A 27,692-nucleotide genomic window follows, 5' to 3' on the forward strand; every position below is an offset into this window, starting at 1 on the left:
TTTATGTTCATATTTCAAAACTTATATTTTCATTAGGGTACACTTATCACTTATTACATTATGTATTGGATATAAGAAAGAGAATACTATAACATAGCCAAATTATTTGTTAAAATACAAAATATTCAACTATATATTTCAGTCCATGGCTTTTTACATCTAAAATTTATAATATTATGTCATACCAAAAAATCACTATGCATACATATCTGATAAAAATCACGAAAAAAGAACAGTATAATTTTTAATGCCTATTGCAAATAGTAATATGTATTAAAAATAATGTTGGGTCGCAATTTATCTACGAACTAACTAACTAATTTACATTTTTTTATATGTACAAGAACAAAAAAGCGGGAATGTCAATATTATTTAACTTAATACAAACTACCCTAAAAGTGCAGACGTATGTACATATAGCTTATACATAAAAACTTTAATTGTATTTTTTTATTAACAAGTTACAACAGTGATCGAGAACACTTTAGATAAAGAAATATGGAATTCTAAGCATTTACAGGGCTTATGACCTGTATTAACAGGTCATAAGCCGTGTAAATGTGCTGGCTGGTTTAAGGGACCACTTTATTTACCGTTTTGTCTATGTATTATTCTATTTCACATTTCTTCCTTCAGTTGATTAAATGTTCTCCATTTCTGTTGTAACTTGTTAATCTTAATTACTCCCAAGGGGGTGAAATCCAGTCTTTTGTCTACAAACATTTGGACAAACTTAAAATATTGCATTTTTTTGTTGAAATAATTTTCTCTTATCAATTATCAGCATGAAGATCACCAGTATAGAGTTACTTAACACCCTGAGTAAGAAATATTTTATAACTACAAAAATAGGTACATATTTCTAAATATTCATTGCTTTAACATTTTAAAATTGTTAAAAGTACTATAGACAGAGTTGCCCTTTTACAATTGTTTATTATTGCTTTTATTTATTTCTCTCCACCCCATGCAAGAGGTCTCGGGATATATTTTTACGGGGTTTTCACTGCAATATTTCATAGTCCCCTGCACTGGCATTTGAAGAGTAATACTGTGGCCTTAGGCTGTAACTAATTCATTTTGTAAATTCATTTGTATCGTATTTATTTATATTTATATATACGCCCAATGGGCATTTTTAAATAAGGACAAACATATTATACATAGAAAATTATTATAAAGGAAAGCAGAAAGACACAATGGTTTATAGTACAATGGACTTGGTGGGAGTGGAAGCGGGAGAGAGGTGTTTATAATTTAATTTGATTCAGTGATTGTATAAAAGAAGACAACTTGTTATCAAAGAAATCAAGACTGGTATGTTTGTTGGCAGACCTAAGAATTCTGGGCATAGGGGAATGAAAACTATAGTTAGTTCTATGGTTATCGGTATGAAAGAGTAAGTTTTGTCTGAGGTTTCTAGTTGGGATATTTAATTTTATTGAGCTCAGTAGTTCAGGTGCATCAAAGAGTGATTTGAGAATTTTAAATAGAACTAGAAGGTCAGATTTATTTCGACGGTCTTGAAGAGAAGATATAATTAAGCTAGTTTCTAACTCACTATGCGTATATTGGTCTCTGGATGAGCCCAACCTCCAGAGCCTATCTTTCTTAAACATCGATGTTGAACTGATTCAATATTTTTGATGTGAACATCATACTATGGAGACCAGATAACAGAGGAATACTTTAGGTGCGGGCAAACTAGGGAACAGAAGAGAGTTTTAAGGGTATTATTTATTTATTAAAATTTTTATTCCAGTATTGATATTTTTAAAGTCAGTTGTGCTTCTGTTATTAAATCCAGGGAGTTTTAAGGATTTATTGATAACATGTTCAATATGAATTGTAAAAGAAAATTTTGTGTCAAGTATTATACCTAAATCTCGTATACTAGACACATATGAAAATATTTCATCGTTCACTGAGTAGTCGTATATGATTGGATTATCCAGACGAAAAAATCTCATAACCTTGCACTTACTTAAGTTGAGATGTAGATTATTGGATAAGCACCAGGTGCTAAGGGGTAGTAAATCAGAGATTTTAATAGTGAACAATCGGAAGGGTTGTAAATCTGTTTGAGAATCTTAGTTTCATCAGCAAACAGCCAAATTGATGAAGTAAGAAAAACATTTTTTAGATCATTGATGTATGAGGGAAAGAGAGCGAAATATGGTTTCAATTGCGTTAGTATGAGATGGATACATGACAAACGAACAAACTTACCAAACAAAATTGTGACAGAATAAGCCTGCTTATCAACAATCGAGATACGCTGCGACTGGTTGACCAATACAGTGCCCTAAGCACAGTCAGGTGCGAATAAGGGAATGGCGATGATGTATATAATATACCTATTTAAAAAAGTTACAATGAAACTATTTAAAATTAAATTTAAATGCCCTAATAATAAATTTCAAAACGACCCGCCTAAGTTTTCATTTCATTGAAATAGTTCACTTTGACTATTCAAAAGTACATACTTTGAATGGTTGAAAATTCTTACAAAATATTAAAGTAGAGACAAGTCTATCGAGTTGGTAGCATAAGTTCACAATCAGTATGAACAAAATGGAGTCCTTCTGACTGACAAGGTCGACGTAATTATTTTTATTTTTTAAATGTATTTTCACTGCAATATTTTTTAGTCCCTGAACTGGCACTTGAAGCGTAAGTAAGACCTTCATTTGACAAAACAATGATCGAGGTTGTGTTATGCGCATTTAAGGGAATGGTGATGATAATATACTAATTACAGATTAAGATTATGAAAATCATGTCTTTATTGTTAATTTGAATATAAAATATCAAATTTGTCCATACACTTATTACATATCGAATGGCTGGGGATTTCAATGAGGAAGTCTAGTGTTTATTTTAATTAAGAATTATATTGCACTAATCAATTAAGCCAAAACATTTTTTGTATTCATTTTACGCCACCGATTATTAAAATCCTTACAGGAATTTTGAATTGTGATGTCACTTTTTTATCCTAGTTGCTCTATGCTCGGGACATGCTTTTTACTGTAAAATTAATAGATATTATTTGTATGCTTTGCAAACAAAAATAATTCAGTGGTAGTCTTCTGAATCTTCTATACACCCTAGAGAGTGGTTATTTTGGGGATTTTATCAATTTGTGATGTTTTTTTAATACGATGAAACTTTGCTTCATATAATGGCCATACAGATGATTAAGCATCAAATTATGTATGAAACTGTTGAAAACGGAAAAAACAAATGCGGTTCGGTCAATTCAACCTAATCGTTTGGAGTAATGCTTAAGGTCGCAATAAAAAAAATCTGTAAATTAATCACTCTCTAGTGGGTAGAGAAGATTTAGAATACCACCCCTGGTCATTATGCAAAATGCCATTTATTCTAAACTGTGTTTTAGATTTTAACACTTTTTAAATATTAACTTTCATTCAAATGTCAAAGAACAGAATGAAAAAGACGGAAGTATAAATGTGTAAAATATTTTTGTCAACCATCAAACGTGGAAATGTAGGGGTTGCTACCGAAAATAACTCTGTATAATACTGTTTCATTAATGTAACATACAAATCTGTTGATTTAAATATCTATTAGAGGTAACAAATTTGTTAATGATGATGACATAATATCGTGGGTATACTGGCAAAAAACGTAAACTCAAAAATATGCGAATTTGACTTAATGATGCAGTTTTGTTAAGTTTTTAACTCTCTATGAACTAACAAAATACATTAAGTCATATTAAATTTCATATATCTATAGTTTTAAAATTAAATTTAAGGTTAAGTCGAATACCGGGTATTTTATTCATGCTAAAAGCTTTAAATAACTAATAACTAAGCTAAAATTAAGAAACGGAAAAATTAAAAACATGTTTTGAATCGAGTTGTGGTCCTGTGGCTAGTGTCTCGGACTCACGAACCAAAGGTCCGTGGTTCGAATCCCACTTTACCCCAACTCGATCCCATTTTCTAATAGTGAGTTATTTACAACTCGTTGAAAATGGCCCTCAAAATTAAATATTTCCGTAAATCATAAGAACGCAAATATTTCTTTTTATAAAAAAAAAAAAAAAAAAAACATGTTTTTAAATGAGCACTTAACATCTTACTATATTTTAATAAGATATAAAATAGTAAAATTGGAACAAAACTTAAATGCTTGAATACTCAAAACAGGGATTTGAGAGTTAAAGTTTTTTGCCAGTATACCCACGATATACACATGTGTTCAAAAGGTGTACAGGTAATAAATAATCATACTGCTATATAAGAAAGAAACAATAAATAAAATACAAGTTTGGACTGCACCAAACTTCCTTATTGATAAAATAAATTAACATGATACTAAAGCAAATAATTTCATACATAATAATGGTTTTACAAAAATAGCAAGAACAAATTAGACACCAGATTTTTTAAGTAGCTTCTCATTGAGAATTACGAGTTTGATCAATGAATAATCGGTATGATCTTTCAAATGGTGTAGCAGCTAAATCTCCAGTCGAACAATTGTCTTGGAACCAAATATTAGTTGATTGTTGGTCTTCCAGGACACAAATTTAATTAATTTAAATCCGTGTTATAATCATTATTAACATCATGTAAAAAATAATACAAATATTGCTTAAGTTTTTTTTTTAATCCCCTACTTACATAATTTTTAAGGTCACCATACTAAACAAAAAAATGTCATTCCATTGGCCACGCCCCTAATACGTCATGATTCATGTTTATTCGTTCCTGGCCATTGAAATTCGTTTATAACATTATCAAGAATCTTGACACACGTCAACACGACATGTCAACACGTCGCGTTTTTCTAACATATTTTTATAAATTTTATTGTTTATATTTATGTATGAAAACCTTTCTCCACAATATCCATATTGATTTAGAAATTACAAGATATTATTCTAAATTCATTTAATATGTTTTTATCAGTATTCGTAGGATGTGATATTTCCCCATTAATGCAAAACATCACTCCCGTTTGACAGGTAACCATTTGGCAACATGTTCATGAATGGATATAAGTAGCTCTGGACCAAATTATGATAAGCTTGCTGAAAATATGCAATGTCATGTTTCCAGCGCGCTCTCTGATACTACATAAACAGTTAATATTTACAAATTGTAAAGCAAATAATAAGCATATTGCTTGCGTTACTAAAACTAAAATAAAAGAACTTCTCGTTTTATTTCCACGCTATTTTTATGTTTGTGTAAAGTCATCATAAACTGCAGTTATTGATATAAGTTAGAAATTGAGTTGGTATTATTTATGATTACTTTAAATTTAAACATAATTTTGGATTTAAATTACTACTTTCAATGTTAGTAGACCACCGTCGAAAAATTCTAAAGCGGGTCGCCTGTAGTGGTTAAAACTTTGGCCACTCATGATATACACATAGAAACATTCTACGTATGTAATTTAACTCTAGTAAGTTCTAGATGTAAATACAAGTAATATAACTTTAATTTTGTTTTATGGCAGCCATTTTATTTGCTATTATTTTTACAGACCTGGTTTTAGATTTTTGAAAACTATCTTCTGATCATTTTAACATATTTGAAAAATAAATAAATACTAAAAATGGAAAAGAGATTATGCTTTGGACATAAATCTCCAACACCAGATTTTTTTATCATACAACATACCTTTAGAGGTCAAAGTAGGGAATGAAACGCCCTTGTTTTTTCAACGTAGAAATGAAAGGTGTGTCAAGTAAAGTTTGCAATAAACAAAAGGGAAATCAATGTCTTCATCGTGTTACTGATGAAAATAAATTATATCAAAGGTTATGAAGAATAAGATGAATTTATTCCTTACTTTACGAGAATATGAGGCGATATAGTTATTTGAATATAGTATTTCTGTCACTCTAGCAGATACCTCCACGAAAACTGTGCGAAAAAGATACTGCTTATGCCTAGCTAAAATCGACAAAATCGAGGACTCGTATTGTCTGCACCTCAAAACTAACCATTTTAGATTTTTCTTTTTAAGAAAGAGTATCAGAATTTTCGTTTGCGTCGGGACAATTTATTTTTTTCATAAATAGATACCGTATATCTTACGTCCGAAGCACGTTTAAGGGTATTTGGAGGGTCCTAGGGCCAGGCAAGACAATTTATTGTGAAAAAATGATAGGGGCAGGCAATGGTGGATATGTATAATGTGTAAAAGAAATCATCGCTATAGTGCCATAATCCAGGGAAAAATATGGGAATACGTTTAAATGATAAAAAGTCAGACCGCCATCCTCTTGAATAAAAGTTGTGATACAGAAATAAAAAAAATGCAGTTTAATCAGAGATAGACAAACTAAAAAGATACATATTATGTACGTAGTCCTGAACTGTTCGACATTTAGTTTTATAGGTAAAATTATGCATACAAAATCAAATTAATTAAAATTTAAGAAGCAGTCTTCTTTACATAGTGAAACAATTGATTCTTAATCGTCTAATCATGATTTCAATGTTTGACCAGCCTGATGATGACAGTAATACGAAACCCGGTCGCTGATCAATATAAAAAATCAAAGCTAAAAATATGCATTTTACGTATATTTATAAATGATTTATTTTCTTAAATCAATAAATGTTTAGTCAATAATAATTTAGGTATTATTATGCTTGGTGTTTTGACTCATTTATAATTTTATCTTTGTATTTACTATCTAATTTCCTTGTATTTATTAATATTTATCCTTTAACAATTTTCACCATTTTTTAAATACTAAGTTTCTACTTCTTAATATTTTTGTCCTGTGGTGAATTGGGACATTCACAATTAATATGTTGGAAGATTAAAAATATTGCAATGCAGATTTTTTTTAAAAATAGAATCAAGTTCAAAGCATTAAGGCTATATTTTATTTTATTTACTTAATTAGGTAACTACTAAATATTGTAATTTATTGCCACCAAAGAAATATTAAATCAATTTATTGGTGATGAGCTTTAGACTAATTGATTAAATATCTACTTAATTAACAAAAAAAAGTTAACAACAATAACAAATATTTATGATTTAAAAACAATCATAGCTAAATGTAAAAAATACAACTGTATTATGATAAAATATTATTATGTGAAATATTATGAAAAAAATAGTATGCTACACTTTTCAAGCGTTAGCGTTGGCAAACCAGTGTAAATTTGTACAGATACGAGGTGTAAATGATCATTTTCAGATTTTCCTTAGTCAGATTATTCTAGGTGTTATCACCTAAATAAATAAATGAGAAACATAAAAAAGCAAGTATAAATGTAAAATATTATGTATGTACATGTACATTAGTCAAAAAACATGAAATTCTAAAAATATATAAATATTGGTATGTTCAATTACATTAAAATATGTAATTGAAACTAAGTTCAATACATGTCCCTAGTATTCCAACATCTCTTCTTTACGTATAACATAAATGGCAGTTTGAATAAAAATCTCAAATGAGATTAGTTATTCTATCGAGAATTTGTTTTCTGCATCTGGATTAGTGAAGACGGGACTCTGCGAGTTATCGGGAGTTGCTTTATATACAACACATATCTCTCTATCTGAAGAATGTGCCGACACATGGGAATCGATTACTTGCATCGACATTTTCTCCACTGAAATAAAGAAAATCAATTTTATTAATTAATCTCATTTACAGTTTCTTTTGATAAAATCGTATACAAAAATGCATATATTATTTTAAAGAAGACGGTGTTTTTAAAATAAAAATATTTTTAACTTTGTGATATTTTCCATATTGTGCACTTTTTTGTTTATAAATTTGTATAAACCACATTAATTTTAAGTTATTAAAATTATAAGTAAAGCTATGAGGGTTGCTACTTAAGTTTTGAGATATAGCATCACCAGTGTGAATATGTCAAATCTGACATTGTCATTGTAAAGTTTGTCATTTTTAATGGTAAACATACTCAGAACATTTTGTCATACGAGTGATATTTGTGTTGTTTACAGATAATTTAAAAATTAATTTTGTTAAAAAAATGTAACTCAATCGTGAACATTTTCGTGTGATGATTTTTATGACTTTCGACGTGGATTAAGCCAACAACAGTGTGCCGATCAACTCGCTGCGACTTTTAGTGATGAAGCACTATCTTGAGCCACCATGTTTCGCAGGTTTTCTGAAATCAATCATGGTCGCACTTCGTTACAGGATGAATTTCGTGAAGGTCGTCCAAAATCAAGTGTTGTGCCAGAAAAAATCAATGCTTTGCGTGAACTGATATTGCAAAATCGTAATGTGACATGACCGTAAGATTGAGGCATGCTTGGGCATTAGTTCCACTTGCATACATTCAATATTGCACGAACATTTGGTCATCAAAAAGATTTGTTCCCATTGGATACCACATAATTTACCAATCTCTCAAAAAAAGGCTCGTGTCGATTGGTGCAAAAGACTTCGATAAGATCTAGACAGGCGACAAATCAACTGCAAATATTTTGAAAAACAATAAAGCCATTTTTACTTATAAATATTTGTTTTTACTTGTCAACAGAATTGCTGCCAGCATTGGGTTCTATAAATTAGGACACTGCCTCATTACACCAATAACTACAAATTTTGATATTTGACATAAAGACAGGAAACTTAGTCTTACATCTCAGGTTTAAAATATATTTTTTTATAAATACCAACAAGAAAATTATAATTCTTCACCGAGAAATGAGATGATACTACATTTGGGAGTATAAATATTAAAATACTTCAAAGTTATCCGAGGCCAAAGTTTTATGCATTTCAGCTCTTTAGGTAAAAACCCGTAACTAATGAAAATGTATCGCATTAAGTAGAATAATTTTATAAGTGGAATATTTGATAATTATTTAATATTTGCTTCAAAATCACAGTACCAAAAATAGATTTAAAAAAAATGTTAAACATTATAATAACACTTTCCTGTTCTATTTGTATTAATAAATGATAAGTTTAAAAAATATCATTTACTAATACAAATAGTAAAGAAAGTGTTTTTTTCACTGGCACCTAAAGCACTTTGACAGATCACTTTATTCTCATGTAACAAATGAACGAATACGCTGCATTTGGTTTATCAATGCAGTGTGCTATGCACCACCAAGTGTGGATACGGGAATGACGATGAAAGAGTTTTAAAAGGTATAAACAAGTTTTAATTACTCAAAGGATGGTGAGCCTTTATATGCGCTTTCAAAGCTGAAGATTGCTGGTACGGCGCCCCGCAAGTGGAACAGACATACGGTCGCTCTCCTGTGTGAGTTCTTATATGAGAAACCTGAAAAACAAAGTTGTGGCATCAAAGAAAACATTTGTCGCTGGCCAATTCAAACCATCAAAAACAAACAAAATGTCCTCGCAATTTGCAAAACATGGCACAAATCGCAGTGATATAATATCGTAGGGCAATTATTGCAACCAGGTAACTTTAAAAGCGTAAAAGTTTATTAAACATTGAAAAAAATGGTTGTCGGAAACCAGAAATCTATTGCAACACATGACAACACCGTAATTGATTAGTTGATTCTAAAGAACTTGTGACATATGTAGTTCAGTAGTTTGCTTTTATGAAAACCATTTTTTTCATATATTTTTGAGACTCTTCACATTACAATGAAATGCTTTAATATTTACCACGTGTAAAATCTTCAGATTTAAAAAAAATATATACAACACAGTGGTGCACACTTAGTTTTAAAAGAAATAAACAAAAATAAAACATTTACATTAAATTAAAATAAAACTAAATTGATTTCAACATAGACATTCCCAGTCATGCACTTTCATATTCCCTTCTCAAAAATGTTTTCCCTCTCTGTTGCAAAAAAATCAGATCTTAATAACTCCCTAGGGAGTGAAATCCGGCCTGTCTACAAGCATTTGGACATACTCAAATCATTTTTTAAAAAATATATGCTTATTTTTTTTATATTATGGTGGAAATAGGGTAGTCATGTTAAAAAAAATGAGACATTACATAAAATGTTTTTTTTTTTTTCGCAAATAAAAAAATAATTAAAGAGTAAACAATTATTAAAAATTAATATACTTTGGTTTCAGTTAAAATCATTGTTAAATTTCTGGAAAAATTATTATTTAAAAAATATTTGACTATTAAAAGCTTTTACCTAAAAAGATATCTCCAAATAAATATATGCAAGTAAATCAATAATATTAATTACGCTTAACCATACAAAATAAAATGCAATATAAATAGTTTATATAAAAGAATATGCTTATGTGTCGCCCCTACTTAAAGATTCAAAATAAAATAAATAAGTCAATAAATTTGAGTAACAAATTAATATTAGAGTATTGATCGCACAATAAAAACATACACTGTTACATTAAAAAACAAATAACACAAATAAATGAAAAAATTCATATAATATGCAAAAAATGTCTAAAACTACATATACATAATATGTGAGATGATGGATTCTTGAGAGGATTATATTTCCATTTATATTCTTATGTCAAATTGAGTTCTTCTAAACTGACATTTCTTAGTGAACTGCATTTTAATTGTAAACTTTCTTTAGTTTTAACCAATTTTAACTTAAATAAATAAATTAGATTAATTAATGTTAAATAAAAGCGGTAAAAATATTTTTAACGGAGTACAGTAGAACTACAGTTATCCAAATCAATTGGGACCGGACCCCGTTCGGATAGTTGGATTTTTTCCAAAAAAATGGTCTATTTTAATTCATTACTGTGTGTATGATGAGAATGGAAGAAAAACCTATTTTGAAAGATAAAGAGCTTTTAATTAATTAAATGAAAAGTTTAAAAGTGTAGGTTTGCTCCTTTTAATGTCTGAGATCGTTGATTGTCTCAGCCAACTGTTTCTCCGTAACTTCTTTACCTGATTGCTCTATAATTTTTAGTTTACCCGTTAACAATTACACAACACGTTTTCTTTTAGAAGCCAAGGTGAATGATAGAACGCACTCACACTCACAAACAAAACAAAACAGCGCACCGACGCGAAAGAGTACCGTCACAGTAGCAGGTCAACAACACACTGACTGACTAATCAAAATGAACAGTGAAGGAAGGCAAACAAGGCAGAATGCGGCGGCAAGTGCCGATCATTCAAAACATCATCAAACCTAGCGGCCCTTGTTGGGGCTCATAGACGGAGGCGGTTTCTGCACGAAGAAAAATGTTCGACTGAGCGCTGAGAAATCCTTAGACCTCGATGGCAGCTGAAGCTTTGCGAATCGTCGATAGGGCTACACGCAGCTTCAATCAGAGCGGCCGGCGCCGGTGTTTTTCTATATGTTAGTTTTTTTGCTAGTAGTCTCGATTTTGCAATCTTATAAGCTGCCCCTTTAATAAAGACGGTCAATTATGTCACTTGCGGGGCAGACGTTAGAATATCGTGACTCTAGCCATAAATATGTATGGGATTATGAGGTACTAGGCCTCACTGAATCCCACTAAAACGTGTGTCACCATTTTAATCGGTATGTAGGATCTTTTCCCGTGTTTTTTATGTATTAATTGGGACACGGGGATGATGCCTACATACTTCATTTTTATGTTAAATGTATATCGAGGGTGTTATATGACTTTAAAAGTACTGATGTAAAAATAAAATATAAAAATGTCCAGCCAATGAGAGAGCGTCCTACGCGTTAATCCGGAGCAGCCCGACCCCCTCTCGCTCTCTCCTACGGCTTATGTATGCTGTCCCGCACCCTGTCCGACAGTGACACGGTGCAAATAATTTAATAGAACCTGGGTATTTTTTGTGAATAAAGTTGTGTATAAATCAAGACTAAGCGTGTTTTATTGGAATTACGCCCTCTCCGCCGCCTGTCCTTCTTGGAGGATATCACCGCCGACCCAGCCAGAAAAGCCTATCTCATCCGAGATAGCCGGACCACAGCAGCTACAGAGCTACCCCTATCTACAGTTCAACTATACACGCGACGAGGTGTCGTGTATATTAGCAAACAACTCATAACAATATTACAGATTCAAAAGGTTTCTACCGAATAAAAATTTGTTTATATTTAAAATATACTACAGTAAAACTCTAATGATTCGGATTAATCAGAGTGCCAGACAGTTTCACATAAAAACTTACATAAACATGTCCAGCAAAGTTTGACTAAGAAACGCACCGGTCGCCAGCGTCCTTTTTTATTTTTTATTGTAGCATTCTCCCATTTTTTATTTCCTGATAACGATTCTGATGTTTGGTAATCTGGATTACTGGAGTTCGGATAAACGGAGTTCTGCTGTATTTATGTATTAATTATAATCACTCCTACTAATGTAACTTATGACGCAAAAATCGCAAAAACAAGAGTGTTCAATATAAAACAGTTGAATGAAAGTTTGTTATTCAAAATACAACATTTTAATGAGTAGAATTCATACAGTGAAATTCGCATTAATGGTGGGTTTACATAATTATATGAAAAGTTACATTTTTAAAAGAACTTACCAAATCACTTTTCTGAGCAAATGCTCTAGTGCAATGAGTGCAGGCAAAAGGCTTTTCCCCAGTATGAGTTCGTCGGTGGTTTTTTAGTGTTCCGAGTGCAGTGAATCGCAGGGGACATAAGTCACAACCATAGGGCCTTTCTCCAGAGTGGATTCTTTTATGCTTTACCTGCACATCAAACACAATTTGATAATTAACATAATTGTCTGCAAGTGTTAAAAAAAAATGTTTATCAATTCCCCGAAACTTCTGGAAATCAATGAAATATTTTATTGATCAAAAAGATAGAATCTACTAAAAGGAAAATCACTTTTCGCCATAGGGTTTATTGAAAAAACAATGTCCAAATTATTACACTTTACAAAAATTTAAAGAAATTCCATTTTATCATTTCTACACATGTATTATATTTCAATGTTTTCTTATAAAAGCTTTTAAATTTAAAAAAAATAAAGATTTCCACACAGCACGATTGACATGTAGAGAACCAGAAGAACTTGAGCGACATTAAAACAGTTTATGGCAAAATGGCTAACGAACATTTTTGACATTTGTTTTTTTACATAAAATGACTAGGACTGGGGTTAAGCTTACAATGTTTTCTAAACATAAATGAAAACTAAATAAATAATTTAAAAAATTGGTACAAGCTCATACAAATTTAGCTATATAGATTTTTTTTGTTTATTTTGTTTCGAGCTTTAATATTGGCGCTTGAGTGTGACTTTAAGCAACTTTTTTTCATTTAACTACATTCTCAGATTAAATTTGATATCAAATGTCGCTTAAGCTCCTATAGGTCTCGGCACCTCAATTATACATATTAAACTAAATTCAAACTTCTGCGGTATTCAATGGAAATTCTTCATAAAAAAATAAATTAACTTCTTTGCCAAAATTATACAAAGAAAATGAGCTTATTCTGAAGTTGAATTGAAGTCTTATTTTGTTTGCCGTTTTGCATGGTAGTGTTGTGGACTCGCAGATCAAAGGTCCGAGGTTCAAATCTCACTCTACCCTCTACCACAACTTAATTCCTATTTTGCGAGCACATGTTATTTACAACTTTCGGGAAATAGTCTGAAAATTTAAATATTTATGTAAATAATAAGAACTCAAATATTTATTTATAATAAAAAGGGCATCTGTTTGTCTCAATCACAAAATAAATCGAGACAAACAAATACAAAAATGTGCAAATTGGTTTATCTGTACAGACTTTCGAAGCCTACAATAATGTGTCATGGCAAGGTTCATTGGTCTTGGATATCCGGGTATAATATTAGAATATCCTTAGCACACTTATGGGACAATTTTTTTAATTTAAGAATTTAAAAAATATAATTTGGACTGAAAAGGAACACAAGTACTGTGTGAGTGAGTACTGTGTTTGCCTCAACTCAGGTAGCATTACCTATAAGTATATATGTACAATGTTAAAAAGTTTAAAAATTACCAAAGAGCTAGATGTAGTAAAACCTGTCCCGCAAGTATCACAAACAAATGGATGGTCTCCGGTATGTTTTCTCAGATGTGCATCAAGTTCACCTTTGGATACAAATTTAGCGTGGCACGTCGGGCATATAAATGGTTTTATTGCCGAATGTCTCATGAGGTGCTGCTTTAAGTTTGTATTCTGCGTAAATCCTGAAAACACAAAATGATAACAGTATTGAAATCTAAAAAAAATAAATTATAAAACTATACCAACAAGTTACTACATCTCCGAGAGGCTTTATCACAAAAGTACATACATGTTTTTAAGCAAATTAGTGAGCATCAAAATGTGTTTTCCTCTAAAAAAGTGGTTTATTATTGATAGTTAGTTTTTAATTTTACATATACTATAATGTGATAAATTTCTAATAGGGTGAACCAATAAAACCTATGAGCAGTTGCACCTAAAATTGTATAGTTTGCACTAAAAACAGCAAATGTCAAAAATAGTTTATTTATTTAATTATGCGTACATAATTATATTTTAAGCATACTAGTTACGTTAGGTTATAACTTGATTGTGATTTCACGTTTAACATGGCTAGTTTAAGAGTAAAAAATGTTCAAAGATTATTTATTTATTTACAGACATTGTCCATTTATACAATTCATAGTGATAAATATTACAATATAAGAACAGTTAAAAACATTAAAACATAATAAAAGATGCTACAGTAAGAAGTTAGAATACAACTCAAAGAAAATGAAATAAAACGGGTTCCTAGTGATCTATTTATTGCATTTTTGTAAGAAAAGCATTTTTTAGCATCCACAAAAAACAATAAAATCGAAATTGTTCCATTTTTTGTCATAATTGATTTTTAAAAGTAATTGTATTTATATTTTAGTACATTTTTTTATTAATATCACTATATTTATTGAAACAATAAGTCCCACATAGGCATGGCCTGCACGTGAGTATAATAAATCTAGAATGCATCATGGAATCTAAGGTGTAGACATATAAAAAATAAAAACAGAAAGTTACAATTATTTTTGCCATTTCAGAAAGTTACATTCAGGTTACTTTTCAACGAGTGGGTGGAAAATAAAAACAGAATTATAAAATATAACAATTTATATAACAAATTAAAATACAACAGAATATAAAGATAACAATTTTTTAATATTGACTTAAATTGAATTTTGAATTTTTTTATAGAATTTTAATGGAAGTGTGGATTTTTCAGTGAAAAAAATATCCTTTTTTCTCCATAGGAAAAAAAAGTACAAATAGTATAAAAATAGTTTTTTTTATGAATAAATAGGTAAGAACATTGTACTTTTAGAATATCTAATTAGTTATTAACCCTTTCAGACCTGAATGAATTCCTGTTGATATAAAAAAATACTTTTTATTATGTGTGTATAGTTAAATGAAATTTTTCGGTTTTTTCAATGTTTTTTTTTATCTTTTATACTTCAGAAATTATTTAACATTCATTTTTATCTATTTTAGTCTATTAACAAAAAAGAACTTCCTCATTGTATGAAAGTCAAGAAACACCTGTAATTAGATGTCGGATGTATGTAATTATCCTAATCACTGTAAAAATCCAACTTTTAGACAAATAAATGTATACCTTTTCCGCAGATTGAACACAAGAAAGGTTTTTCCCCACTGTGTGTACGTAAGTGATCTTTCAGGGTAGAAAGCATATTAAAACCTGAAAAAAGATAGTAATACCATAAGATACAGTGAATATGGAAGAAGTGTGTTACAAAAAAAGTCAATTAACTAACTAACCCTTGTCACAATGGGAACACTGGTGTCTTTTTTTACCGGTGTGGTTGTTCATATGTAAAATAAGCTGATCTGGCCTGGTAAAAGCTCTGAAATATAAAAACATTTATTTTACTCGCAATTTAGTAGACAAAAAAGGCTTAAAGTAAACAAAATATAATAGTTTCTTTTTTAATATTTAAAAGATGTGTTTAATGTCTCCAAAACATGCATGATTTTCAAAAATAAACTATTGTGTGCGGTCTTAAAAAACAAAGTGTGCAATGTAATGTATCACTTTATCTAATCAAAGCTTCCTGTTATCAAAAATCGACGTAACGCATCTCCCGATTTATCAAATTAAAATGCTCGCGGCCAAGACCTCTATGCTCTTTCCTTTCGCCTTTGAGAACTGATGAGCAATAATAGATCATATTAGTTTTTGGTGAATAGATTTTGCACTAAAATGAATCGTGTTCAAAATAATTACAGTACAAAGACAAATGCGTGCATGGCAGTTAGAGCCTTAGTAGGGGCTAGCATGTTAACGTGCCCATGGCGTGTTCGGGTTGATTGAATTTTGTATTTTATTTTTCTCATACCAATAAAATTGTCAATCGAGTTCTAGTGGGAATCAAATTGTTAATAATTTTACCATACCTGTGACACAAAGTACATTTGTTAGCTTTTTCTTTATTGTGTATAAGGGCGTGCTGCTTGAGATTTTTCCTTTTGGGGAAAACTTTGGAGCATATATTGCACCTGTAAAGACAGAAATAAGCATTTAAAAACAATATTTTAAGCATGCACAAATGAATATTTTTACATACACTTATTAAATTCTCTCAGGATTTCATCTAGATCTAGATAGACGGAATTATTATAGAAGGAATTATTTGGAAGTATCTGAATATATACATACCTAAACACGCACAGAATGGTGAATGTTACAAAGTGTGTAAAGTGATCAACTAAACCAGTCAATAACAGAATGACAGATATTAGATTTCCATATTATCTAGTAATTTACCTAAATATTTTGCCGTACAATTATATGTTTGTAATGTCATGACCAAGAAAACATATTTTTTTTTAATTCAGGCAGCGCTAAAGTTCCACGTGTGCTTTTAAAAGATACCTGAAGTGTGTCTGTCCTTTGGGAACAGGTCCCGAGTGTTTGGTCATATGGGCTGCATAAGAGTGCTGATTCTGGTAGGTGATTCCACATAGCGAGCATTGGTAGCTAACTTCCAACACCAGGTGTGAAGAGTCATTGCCTTCACTTTTCTCCTCCTTGATAATTGCCACTGCACCACCGCCACTTGCTGATACTTGACCCACCTAGCGAAGAAATATTACTGTGAAATACAGAGGGGTTGATGCTGAAATACGAAGGCAAAGCCGGATCTAAAGGGCAGTAGCGCCAAGTCATTTACTGTAATGGGTCAGTTTGTAAAGAGCATATTATTCTCCCCTCCCTTGTAAGTAAGTGTCTAGTTCTTTGTGCCAACTAAACGGTTCGCTGTATACAAGTATTTAATTGAACTGGATTGTGGTCTCGTGTTAGTGCTGCGAACTCACGGACCAAAGTTCCGAGGTTCACATTCCACTATACCACAATTTGATTCCCACTTTTCATGCATTATTGGAAATGGTGTAAAAATTCTAATATTTAGGTAAATACTTATTTACAAAAGAATTCTAGAATCCAAATATTCTGGTTCTGAAATACATAATTGTGAAGTCCATAGGTGCTAATTATAAAGTACATGGGTTCTTAATTCTAAAATACTGGTACTGATTCTGAAATTCATACATACATCTGGAATACATAGATAGGTACTAGTTCTGAAATATGTACAGAGGTATTACACTGACTTTGGATTATTGTGGATATTTCGCAATCTTCCACGAAGTTTTGAATCAAATTTCAATATACAGTGAAACCCCCCGCCCCCCGATTTAACGTTTTCCCGCTTTTTACACCCAAATGTTCAAGTCCCATTTTTTTCATACATTATCATACAAATTTACCCCGAATTAACGTTTTTTAATTTTCAGAACCCCGGTTTTACATTCAAGAATTTTTAAAATACATTCCTTGTGTCATAAAATTTAAGTAGGTCAACACCAAAATGCCCTGTTATTGCATTATTATACCAAACACGATAAAAGTGTGTAAACAATGCATCTTTTCTAACCGAATATATTATACACGTAACTATAGTATGAATAGACAAACATCTCTGCAGTCAATAAGGGTGAGTTTGCTATCTGCATTGTCATCACTGATTTCAAGGTTGTAAAATTTCCGAAACTGTCCTAAACATTCTAGAGGAAATCACAATGTTACGCGAGAATGGCTAAACCATTTTTTGAAACTAAATTCAAAAGGGCTGTAGAGTAATCGATCCTTCTTTTTACTGTTTGGTTAATGTTGTTTATGGTCAATTTCTTATATGTTTTCAAATGAAATTCGCCATACTGACATGTTACTTAAAATGATTTTCTGCTCGTCTGGTTAAGGACATACGGAATATTTTTAACGCATTCCCGTATGTTATTAGAACAAATTCGGCCTAAGGGTATTAATTTTGTATCTGTGCGTGATTATTTTATGGCATACAAATACAGCTGCGATAACAAACGGCTTCTGGGCTTCATCATCATTCCCTTTCCGCACCTAATGGTGCATAGGGCACTGCATTAATACACCAATCGCAGCGTATCTTGATCATTTTTGTAACATGAAGGTAAGATGATCAGTCTTACGCTTCAGGTACCAGTCCAGGGACTATGAAATATTCTAGTGGGAAAACACCCTTTGAAATAAATATTTCGTATCAACCATGTCGGGAATCGAACCCGAGACCTCTTGCATGGCAGGCTAACGCGTTGATCATTACACCACGAGGCCGGCTTCTGGGTTTACCGAGATTTTAGTTTTTGATGTGTTTATTGTTTATTCATATACAATCTGTGTGTTTATTCTCGCTTTGTCGCCGCGCTTGTCGTACGTGCCATTTTACCGCTCAGTATTCAGTCAAGTTATTTCATTTTCAAACAATTTTATTTTCTATACAGGCTGTTTTATTTTTATTTTTATATTCGACTTAAAATTTAAATTCTTAAAAATCTTTTTAGTGTTTTTACTGTAATACCTACATATGTCGACAATGTTTTGAGTTTGTCCAAATTTTTGTAGACAAGGACCTACATATGTATAACTATAGCAGTGATTTATTTTATATATACTATAGTAGTAAATTATTGTGTAAATAAATCTGTTGTATTATGGCACTTCCTAAATGTGTTATAATTATTCATAAAAGGTAAATATGGTTTTGAAAAAAAAAAAATAATTAATAACATTCTTTAAAAAAAAATGTACAATTTTAATTACATTTCTTGATGAAATCGCTTATTAGTTTTATAAATAAAAACACGCGTTTTTTTAATAATACATACTATTTTTCATTTCCTGGCTTTAACGTTTACCTCAGTTTTACACTTTTTTCGTTGCTCCCTTGAAAAGTGTAAAAAGGGGGTTTTACTGTATATATCATCAGAGTTAATAAGAATCCCCATGTTTTAAACGAAATTTTATGCAGTAATGTTGTTCAACTTTTTCTGTCATTTTATCCGAAAAGAAAATCCGATTGGCGCGGCGGCGACTGAGCGGTGTGCACCAGGTATGCCTACTAACGGTTATTAAGCCCCGTCCCCCGAGCTTTGTTCATTTCGCCATGGTCGGATACTTTTTGAACAGCGTAGTATGTTCTATGTATGTATGTATGACTCTGCAACGTAATTTAGATCAAATGTTCCAGTGGTGCTTCGCTAATAAACTACAACTAAATGTTAAAAATGCCAGGATTATCTGATGGGTAATATACAATTAGTCTTAGCTTCTGAGGTCCGTGACTTGGGTGTCGTTTACGATAAAAAATTATCCTTCATTAGTCAAATAACAACATAACTAGTAAATCGCTGAAAGTGTTAGGCTTCGTGTTACGTGTGACTAAGGAATTCAAAAACATAGACACTTTGAAGTCGATGTATACTTCATTAGTGAGAAGCCAGTTAGGGTACAACTCTACAATATGGACTCCTTACTACGACTGTCTCCAAAATTTTCTGGAAAGAGTCCAAAAAAATTCTTAAGTATATAAATTTTAAACTTGAAATTATTAGTCATGAATTTTTTAATTACGATTTTTATTATAAGCAATATTTTGAGTTTGTCCAAATTTTTGTAGACAAGGACTGGATTCAACTCCCTGGGGACAAGTTTATATTAACATTTAACTTCACAAACATCAACAGATGAAAGAATTGAAGGAATATAGATGTTCAAATATGGGCAGAATGGTGAATGTTAGACAGTGTGTAAAGTAGCCACTTAAACCAGCCATTGACAGGTTATAAGCCCTGTAGATGCCTAGACTTCTATATTACCTTCCCTTAAATGTTCTTCATCTCTGTTGTAATATGTTTTATTATAAACATTAAATTTGTCAAAACTAAACGGTCGAAGAAAAATTACAGGCTTATCAAACTTATTCAAAATTGTAAATTCAATATGGGATTGCCCAGAACTGTTATCTCTCATCAACTTCATGGTGCCGGAAGAATTACTGGACAGGTACCACCGTTTTATAGCAACAATTCACGGACAGTGTATACTTGTAATGCTGTATTGAATAGACTCCAGGAATGCGGCAATAGTTATTCTCACGCATCGAATATATTTAGTGTAGGATATTGTTATTATATTTCAAACCGATTGAACTTTTTCAAAGATGGTGAATGGTAATGGAGCCTTTAGAAAAACTGTTATATGAAACAGTGCTTTATGATTTTCCTGTTATATTTACCTTTTAAAATATTTTATTATTTAATTTGATTTTTAATTGTTTTAAACTTCTGCTGGATGTGTTATATAATTTTTAGGTTATATTTTTGTTTCTAAATCTTAGTAATGTATGTTTTTTTAAAAATAATTAAAGCAAATATGTTTATATTATAAGTTCTGTGAAAGGCAATTTTGCCATATATGTTAATAAAATAAAATAAAATAAAAATATTGTCCTTAAATATGCCCACTTGGCGGATATATAAAAAAATAACACTTTTTTTTATAGGCAATTACTTATTGTTATGAATTTTCAATAAGGTAAAGTTATTAGCTTTTTATGAAATGAAATCAAATAGAAAATATCCTTCATCTCATTCCTGCACCTAGAACATTAAATTGAAACTCTGATTGCAGCAGTTCTCAGTACATAATTTATTACGTAGAGAAGATAATTAAGTAGTCTTACAGCATAAATGTCTAGGAAGAAAGTGATTTTCATGAATTTTCTACGGAGTCGGGAGATGGATAATATTTAATTAAATATACCAAAACAAATGGATTAATGTTGCACCTTTTGAAGGAATAAAACGTAATATAATATATCAATATCAAACGGATTGCTCCTTCTCTACGGGCTACTATGTTTACAATTTCACTAACATAAAAATACCCGGGAATATAGTACTGAAAATAACAATGTACTGTGCATGCTTAAATACAATTTTCAATAAAAGATATTGTACGACTTATGATACAATTATAGCACCACCAGCAAAGGATTAAATCATGGATTTTTCCAAGTTTGTTTGAAACATAACAATAAAGCCTTCTTTGTTTGGTTTAAAATCGAGATTGAAATGTCACAATCTAAATATTTGAGTCGTTTCTTTCTACTTCTTCTTTCTTTCCCATCTCCTTTCCTCTTTTCATAGTGTAGTGTTAATTATTTTTTTTAAGTTAATTTTTGTTTTCAATTTTGTATAAAATTATAAGATTCAGTATAATTCCTTAGAATATGTCCATGTACTTGTAATTTTCTCAAACTGAACAGTTTGGGTAGGTAGGAAGAAATTGCCTTAAGGCAATATGCCCTCCCTTATATGTATATTGTATAAAGTGTTAAATCCATAAGAATAATAAATAAAGTAAATTCATGTTTTTGATTTATTTATGTATGAAAAATTAACTAACAATTGTTTCGTTATTCTACAAATTTAATTAGAGTCAGAAGACAAATATTTATGTTTTTTTAAGGCTATTAAACTCAGCAGTTTTCAAACTACATAATATATTTTATCTACCAGTATGGAAAAACACCTTAAACCATGTGTATATGAAATTCAATACCAATTTTGTAATGGGGATTATATTGCAACCCCTAGTTCAAATAGTAAGTATAGTTACAGTTCGCCTGGTGTCAACCTCAACATCAGGGTCCTCCTTTTCTATAATTGGTTTGTCTTCTTCGCTATCAGAGTCTTCTAGTTCATCGTAGTTATTGGCGGCACTATTTTTCCGTTTTGGAAGTTTATCTTTATGACATGCCCGCATGTGTTTAGCCATTAAACTTTTATTGGGAGCATCCACCCCGCAAAATTCACAGTCATATTTAACCACAGCCTGAAATTAAAAAGGAAATTTTATTTATATAACTAAAATATGATTTTTATAAGAATGGTCACCTGAATGATTTTATTGATAAATGGAATGCATAATTCTTTTAGATATTCCTGAGCTGCATTGTGCAAAGGCTTGTACACGAGCCAGCCGAGTTTACATTCTACTATCAGTGGAAAAGTAGCAAGTGAAATTCCAAAAATAAGTTTTATCAATTGATAGTAGATACCATTACAATAATCAACTCTAGACACTGCAAATGCATTTACAAATTGATGGGAGCCACCAAATGTCAAAATTTCGCATGTGCATTCGATTTTTCTCCACTGGTAGAAGCATGAACTAATCCTCTTACTAATTTAAGCATTAAAAGAAAGGATAAAATTAAGGAAAACTCCCAGTAGTTTGACAGTGGGTAAAGTTTTACTTCTTATATGGGGGGATTAATAGCAAAAAAGCCGATGTCCATAATCACTATTTAGGGGAGGACCAACAATGTTCAACTAACAGTTCAATGTGCAACTTGCGCGAGGTATAACAAGAAGCGAAAAGACTTTTCATTTTAAGTTCGATATCCACATTGAACTTGAAAGAAATAGTCTTTTGCTACTGGTTTTCTCAAAAACAGTGATTATGGAAAATGGCGTTTCTACTTTTAATCCACCCATATCAGGCAATGCCATATTCTGAATCAAACTCCATTGTCTGGCTGAAGCCATCTAAAGTTAGTTAGTTCTGTTTGTGAGGGTTTAATGTTAATCTATTTTCTATCATCCAGTTTCCTATTTTTCCAATGCGTACATCAATTAAATCAACAAGTACTCTCTTCTTGCTTGGTTTCCAATAAAAATAAATCTGTGTTTCATCCGCATACCAGAGAGATCTCAACTATATCTCTAGTGTACAGGAGTGGTCCAAGTATTATTATTATTATTATTATGGATAACTTATGTAGTGCTGTTTTCGTAATATGCGTTTTCGTAAAGGGCGTTTGAGTACTGAGCCTTGAGGCACTCCAGTAGACACTGTCAAGTTGGGTGAAGTTTTGCTTTGGAACACTACAGCATATTTTTTTTCATGAAAATATGAACTGAATTACAAGCGTGCCTGATCACAGATACCATAAGTTTCCTCCACGTTTTTAAACATTTTGACACTGGGGGGGGAGGGGTATAGAAATGCGATCGAAGGATTAAGTAAAAATATTAAATACCTTTGCTGAAATAGAGTTCATAGCCTCTTCAATGTCGGGCACTGAATGTATGCTCAGTAAATGCTTTCTTAAATTATCCCTCCGAGAAAATACCCTTTTACACTGATTGCATTGGTAGCCATCGCTTTTGTGGACTGCCATGTGGCGCTTTAAAGACTTACTCCCCATATAACTCTTGCCACAGACTGTACAAGAATGCTTGGGTGATTTACCTGAAATACAATAACTTTTAAAATAAATTGTACAAAACACAATTTAAAAAAAAAAAATTATGCAAGCGCTATCACATTACTAGAGGTACGCTTATGATAAAGCAATACTAAAATAATCATTGTGATTTTGTAAAGAGAAAATTCTTAATGCATCACCCCATTACCATCAGTCTAAACTGTGAACAAATTAAGTAGATTTTTATTGAATGGTGAAATAAATAAATAAAGTTTTAAGCACATTAAAAACAAATTAGAATGATTTTAATATTACTATTATGCTTCATGAAATTTTCACATCGATACTATCTGTACTTTAATATTATAAATGCCAAAGTGTGTGTGTGCTCAACAGAGCGACCGAACAACTCGATTTTTCACACAAGGATAGCTGGAGAGATGGGAAGTAAGATAGGCTTACTTTTCATCCCAAAAATTAAAAAAGTACACTAAAAAAATAATTAAATATGGTAATAATGAGCAACATTGTGTTAAAATGTATCCATGCTATAGGGTCTGCTACCGCAAATACGCGTTTGCCGAATTTAGTGTGCTGGTTACATACAGGTATAATAACTTTTCATATCGCTGTAGAAGTAGCATAAGACGTCTGCCAGCTAGTTCATTTGGAAGTTTCGCCCAATAGTGCACTGGTTGCATTTTGGTAAATGTAGATGTACAATTCACATATGCAGGTCTCCTTTGAATATGATTCAAAATTTCTGATTCTAATTATTTGATATTGATATTAAACGAGTGATACTTTAGTCATTTTGTGGGTTATAGGAAAAAATATTGAGTATGTATTTATATTTTTAAATAAGAAATGTAGGTAACAAACTTTAGTTTAGTAAAACAGTTATAATATTATAAAGATATTATTGGAGATTGTTAAATGTTGGCATTTACTTGTCGCAAATTAACACAGTTTTAGCAGGAGCACAGTTATAAAATCACTTTCGCACCTGAAGCGAATTAGCTTACCAGCTGGATGGAAACCACACATATTGAAAACTTTTTTATTCAAAATTTGTTGCCATTTTACACAAAACCAGCCAGTGACAGGTCATAAGCCCTGTAAATGCCTAGACTTCCATATTCCCTTCTCAAAATTGTTTTCCCTCTCTGTTGCAACAAATGGACAGCAAAAATTAAGACATACTTAAAACACTGTTGCTTTTTTTATTTATTATGCAAGTCGAGTTAGTATGTATTGGTCATGAGGCTCGTCCGACTTCCGAAGCAATTAGAGACTGACACATCCAGATTCAACTATACGTACATGTGAGATTGTTATAGTAAGCGAGTTAACATTTAATGAAGTGTGTGCTGTCCATGCCGCAGCGTGATGTTATGCAATAGGTAATATATTTTTATATTGATGTTTTTCATTCAATTAAGGTATGATATGTTTACAAATGATGAAATCAGATGAGAATGCAAATCTGAGCGACAAGTATAATTAATAAAATATAAAATAAAACTGTCATTTTGCAAAAAAGCAAAAACTCGATTTGGTCGATGCGCCGAGCTGTACATTCATGTGAGGATATACTTTTAGAAAATAAAAAAAATATAATCTAATTTAAATATAAGTTGAAAATATATGTGTAGCAAATAAGACCGTTATTAAATGGGTTGTGAAGTCATTTTTTTGCCACTATATTCACCAGACTTAAATCTTAAAAGTTTATTACTAGCAAAAATTATCTTGGAAGAATATCTAAAATGTTATAATTGCGCCAAGCTCAGTTCGACAAGCACGATCCTTAGTGTGTTGTGTATGGTTTACTAATATTTACCATATTTCTACTACTACTACTACTACTACTACTGCTACTACCATCATGCCATTTGTCCGCGGGGGTAGGCAAAGGATGGACCTGATGGATTGCCACACATGTTTATTCTGGCATACATTCCTAGCTTATTTCACATTCATAAATCTTGTCATACATGCCTTTTAGTTATGCCTGCTTTTGACATGACCAGGCTTAAGATTTTTGGATATCTGATTATGCCACGTCTTCCTCGGCCGTCCTCGTCCCACGTTACCATTATATTCATAGTTTAATGATAATTATCAGATCAGGACATTCATAATGCATGTACTATTTTAAGATTGAATAAATATTATTGTTTGGTCATTTAGAACTAATGGTGAAACAGATAAATATGGCGAGGGGAGTGGTACGAAGACGGCTAAGGAAGACGTGTATGTTAAAAGCAGACAATCCACGGACATGATGTACGAATGTGGAAGAAGCTCAAAATGTATGTCAGGATAGATGCATGCGGCATTCCGTCCCTCCTGCCTGCCCTTACGGGTAAATGGCATGATGGTAATAACAATACTATTTTACATTCTGTTCGCACCGAATTGTGAGCGTGTGGAGCCAATTTTTTAAGGAATTAGTTTTTGCGGAGCGGTCGTACTATGTTTGCCCTCATGTTGTTTACATATTACGTGAACAAAATACAAAATTACTGGTGCATGGGGTAGATTTAGTGAGGCACAGCCTAACTTGCCGCACCTCGTACAGAGCCACTGGTATTCAACATTTAAAAATGATGTATTTTTGATATTTACGGGGATTGGTTTTAATATCTGTTGTGATTAAAGCTGTCTCTTCTTTGACAACGACATCGGGTTCAGTTTTGTACATTAAGAAGTCGTCATCGTATTCCTGTCCCAGGTCGATTCCTTGTTCTTCAAAAGAAGTATCGCCGACAGATTCCAATTTGACCGGCGCCTCCAACAAACTTTCACTAGGAACTTTGTTGTTCATGTGCTCTCGAAATAAAGAATCGGACTTTTCGCACAAGTTTTTGAAATTGATTGCAGAGTCCAATAGCGATATACACTGCATACAGACTTGGCAAGGAAGGCCATCTGCCTGATACACCTAAAAGATAATAAATTATGTCAAGTAAAAGAAATCTCTATGAATGTTTGACTTAACGTCAACAACACAAATTTAATGAAACGACAATTGAAGCAAGTCAAATATTTTTCAAGTAGATAGAACATTGAATGCAATATTTTTAGGTGATAGTACTTAATTTATAATTTGATCAATTAAACCAGAAAACATAATTATTAGTCATTATTTACCCTGACAGAAGTTAGTGTCATAATCATTTCTGGAAAAGATGGCATATCCTTGTCCGTCGCAAATAGAGGAAACATAGTTTGTCCTTCGCACATACAAGTACGACACATTTTATTGAAATCCATCTCCATTGTTGTGGTTTAATCTAAAAATAAAACAATAATAACTAACATAATGACACCACGATCCCCCAAAACGCCATGTTTTGTCAAATGTTGACCATAGAATAAAGACTTGATAATAAAGTCCATAGATTAATAATAAACAATCGACAATAGTCTGTCATAATGGAGATAAAATCAAAATAGAGTTGAAAATATTTAAAGTGGAGCTACAAAACTTGTAGGCTTTCAGCACAAATGTAATAAAATACAATATCGCCTATCCATCGGGGCATCGATGTCTTAAAACTAAAAACATCGGACACTGCGGACGTTTTTTCCTATTTTTATCATAAGAGGCATTCCGGGGAGGAGGATGTGTGGTTTAAAAATAAATTCTGAAAAAAAACATTGTCGTTTCAATACAACGAGGTTTTTTTTGTAAAAAATAAGTGATTGCGTTCTTATAATATATTAGCCCAATTATTACAATTTTGGGGGGGCATTCTCAACGAGTTATAAATAACTCACTATTAGAAAATGAAAACCAAGTTGTGGTAGAGCAGGATGCGAACTTCGGACCTCAAATCCGTGAGTCCACGACACTAGCCACGGGACCACAATTTCTTTTTTTAAACGAAAATCGATATTTTATCATAGGTTTTCCAACAATGTTTCAATAATTGATATATAATGATGTTATACAAGTTGTCAATCATATTTCATATTTATTTTGTGCATTTACAAAAAAGAATAAAATATATGCTAACAAAGTTAAAAATAAAACACAAGATAAATAGAAAAAAGATATGAAATTAGTTAAAAAGTTAGAAAAAATACAATAAAAAAATTATCGGTATTTATTTCTTCAGTCAGTATTAAACA

General features: G+C 31.5%; 1 protein-coding gene across 1 annotated transcript; it reads right to left on the reverse strand.

Annotated features, from left to right (window-relative positions):
- On the reverse strand, positions 1 to 26,934 carry LOC148284806 (uncharacterized). Its single transcript, XM_088234604.1, has 12 exons — positions 26,709 to 26,934; positions 26,184 to 26,499; positions 23,385 to 23,596; positions 21,959 to 22,174; positions 16,835 to 17,037; positions 16,357 to 16,458; positions 15,721 to 15,806; positions 15,557 to 15,640; positions 13,933 to 14,123; positions 12,477 to 12,644; positions 9,179 to 9,293; positions 1 to 7,628 (listed from the first exon to the last, which is right to left on the reverse strand). The coding sequence occupies exons 1-12, from the start codon at positions 26,835 to 26,837 to the stop codon at positions 7,477 to 7,479; spliced, it is 1,974 nt and encodes a 657-aa protein (XP_088090730.1). The 5' UTR covers positions 26,838 to 26,934; the 3' UTR covers positions 1 to 7,476.
- Positions 26,935 to 27,692: the final 758 nt, after the last annotated feature.

Source organism: Micrasema longulum, unplaced genomic scaffold, assembly GCF_059751315.1.
Source record: "Micrasema longulum isolate JH-2025_06_02 unplaced genomic scaffold, ASM5975131v1 h1tg000087l, whole genome shotgun sequence".
NCBI lineage: Eukaryota > Metazoa > Arthropoda > Insecta > Trichoptera > Brachycentridae > Micrasema > Micrasema longulum.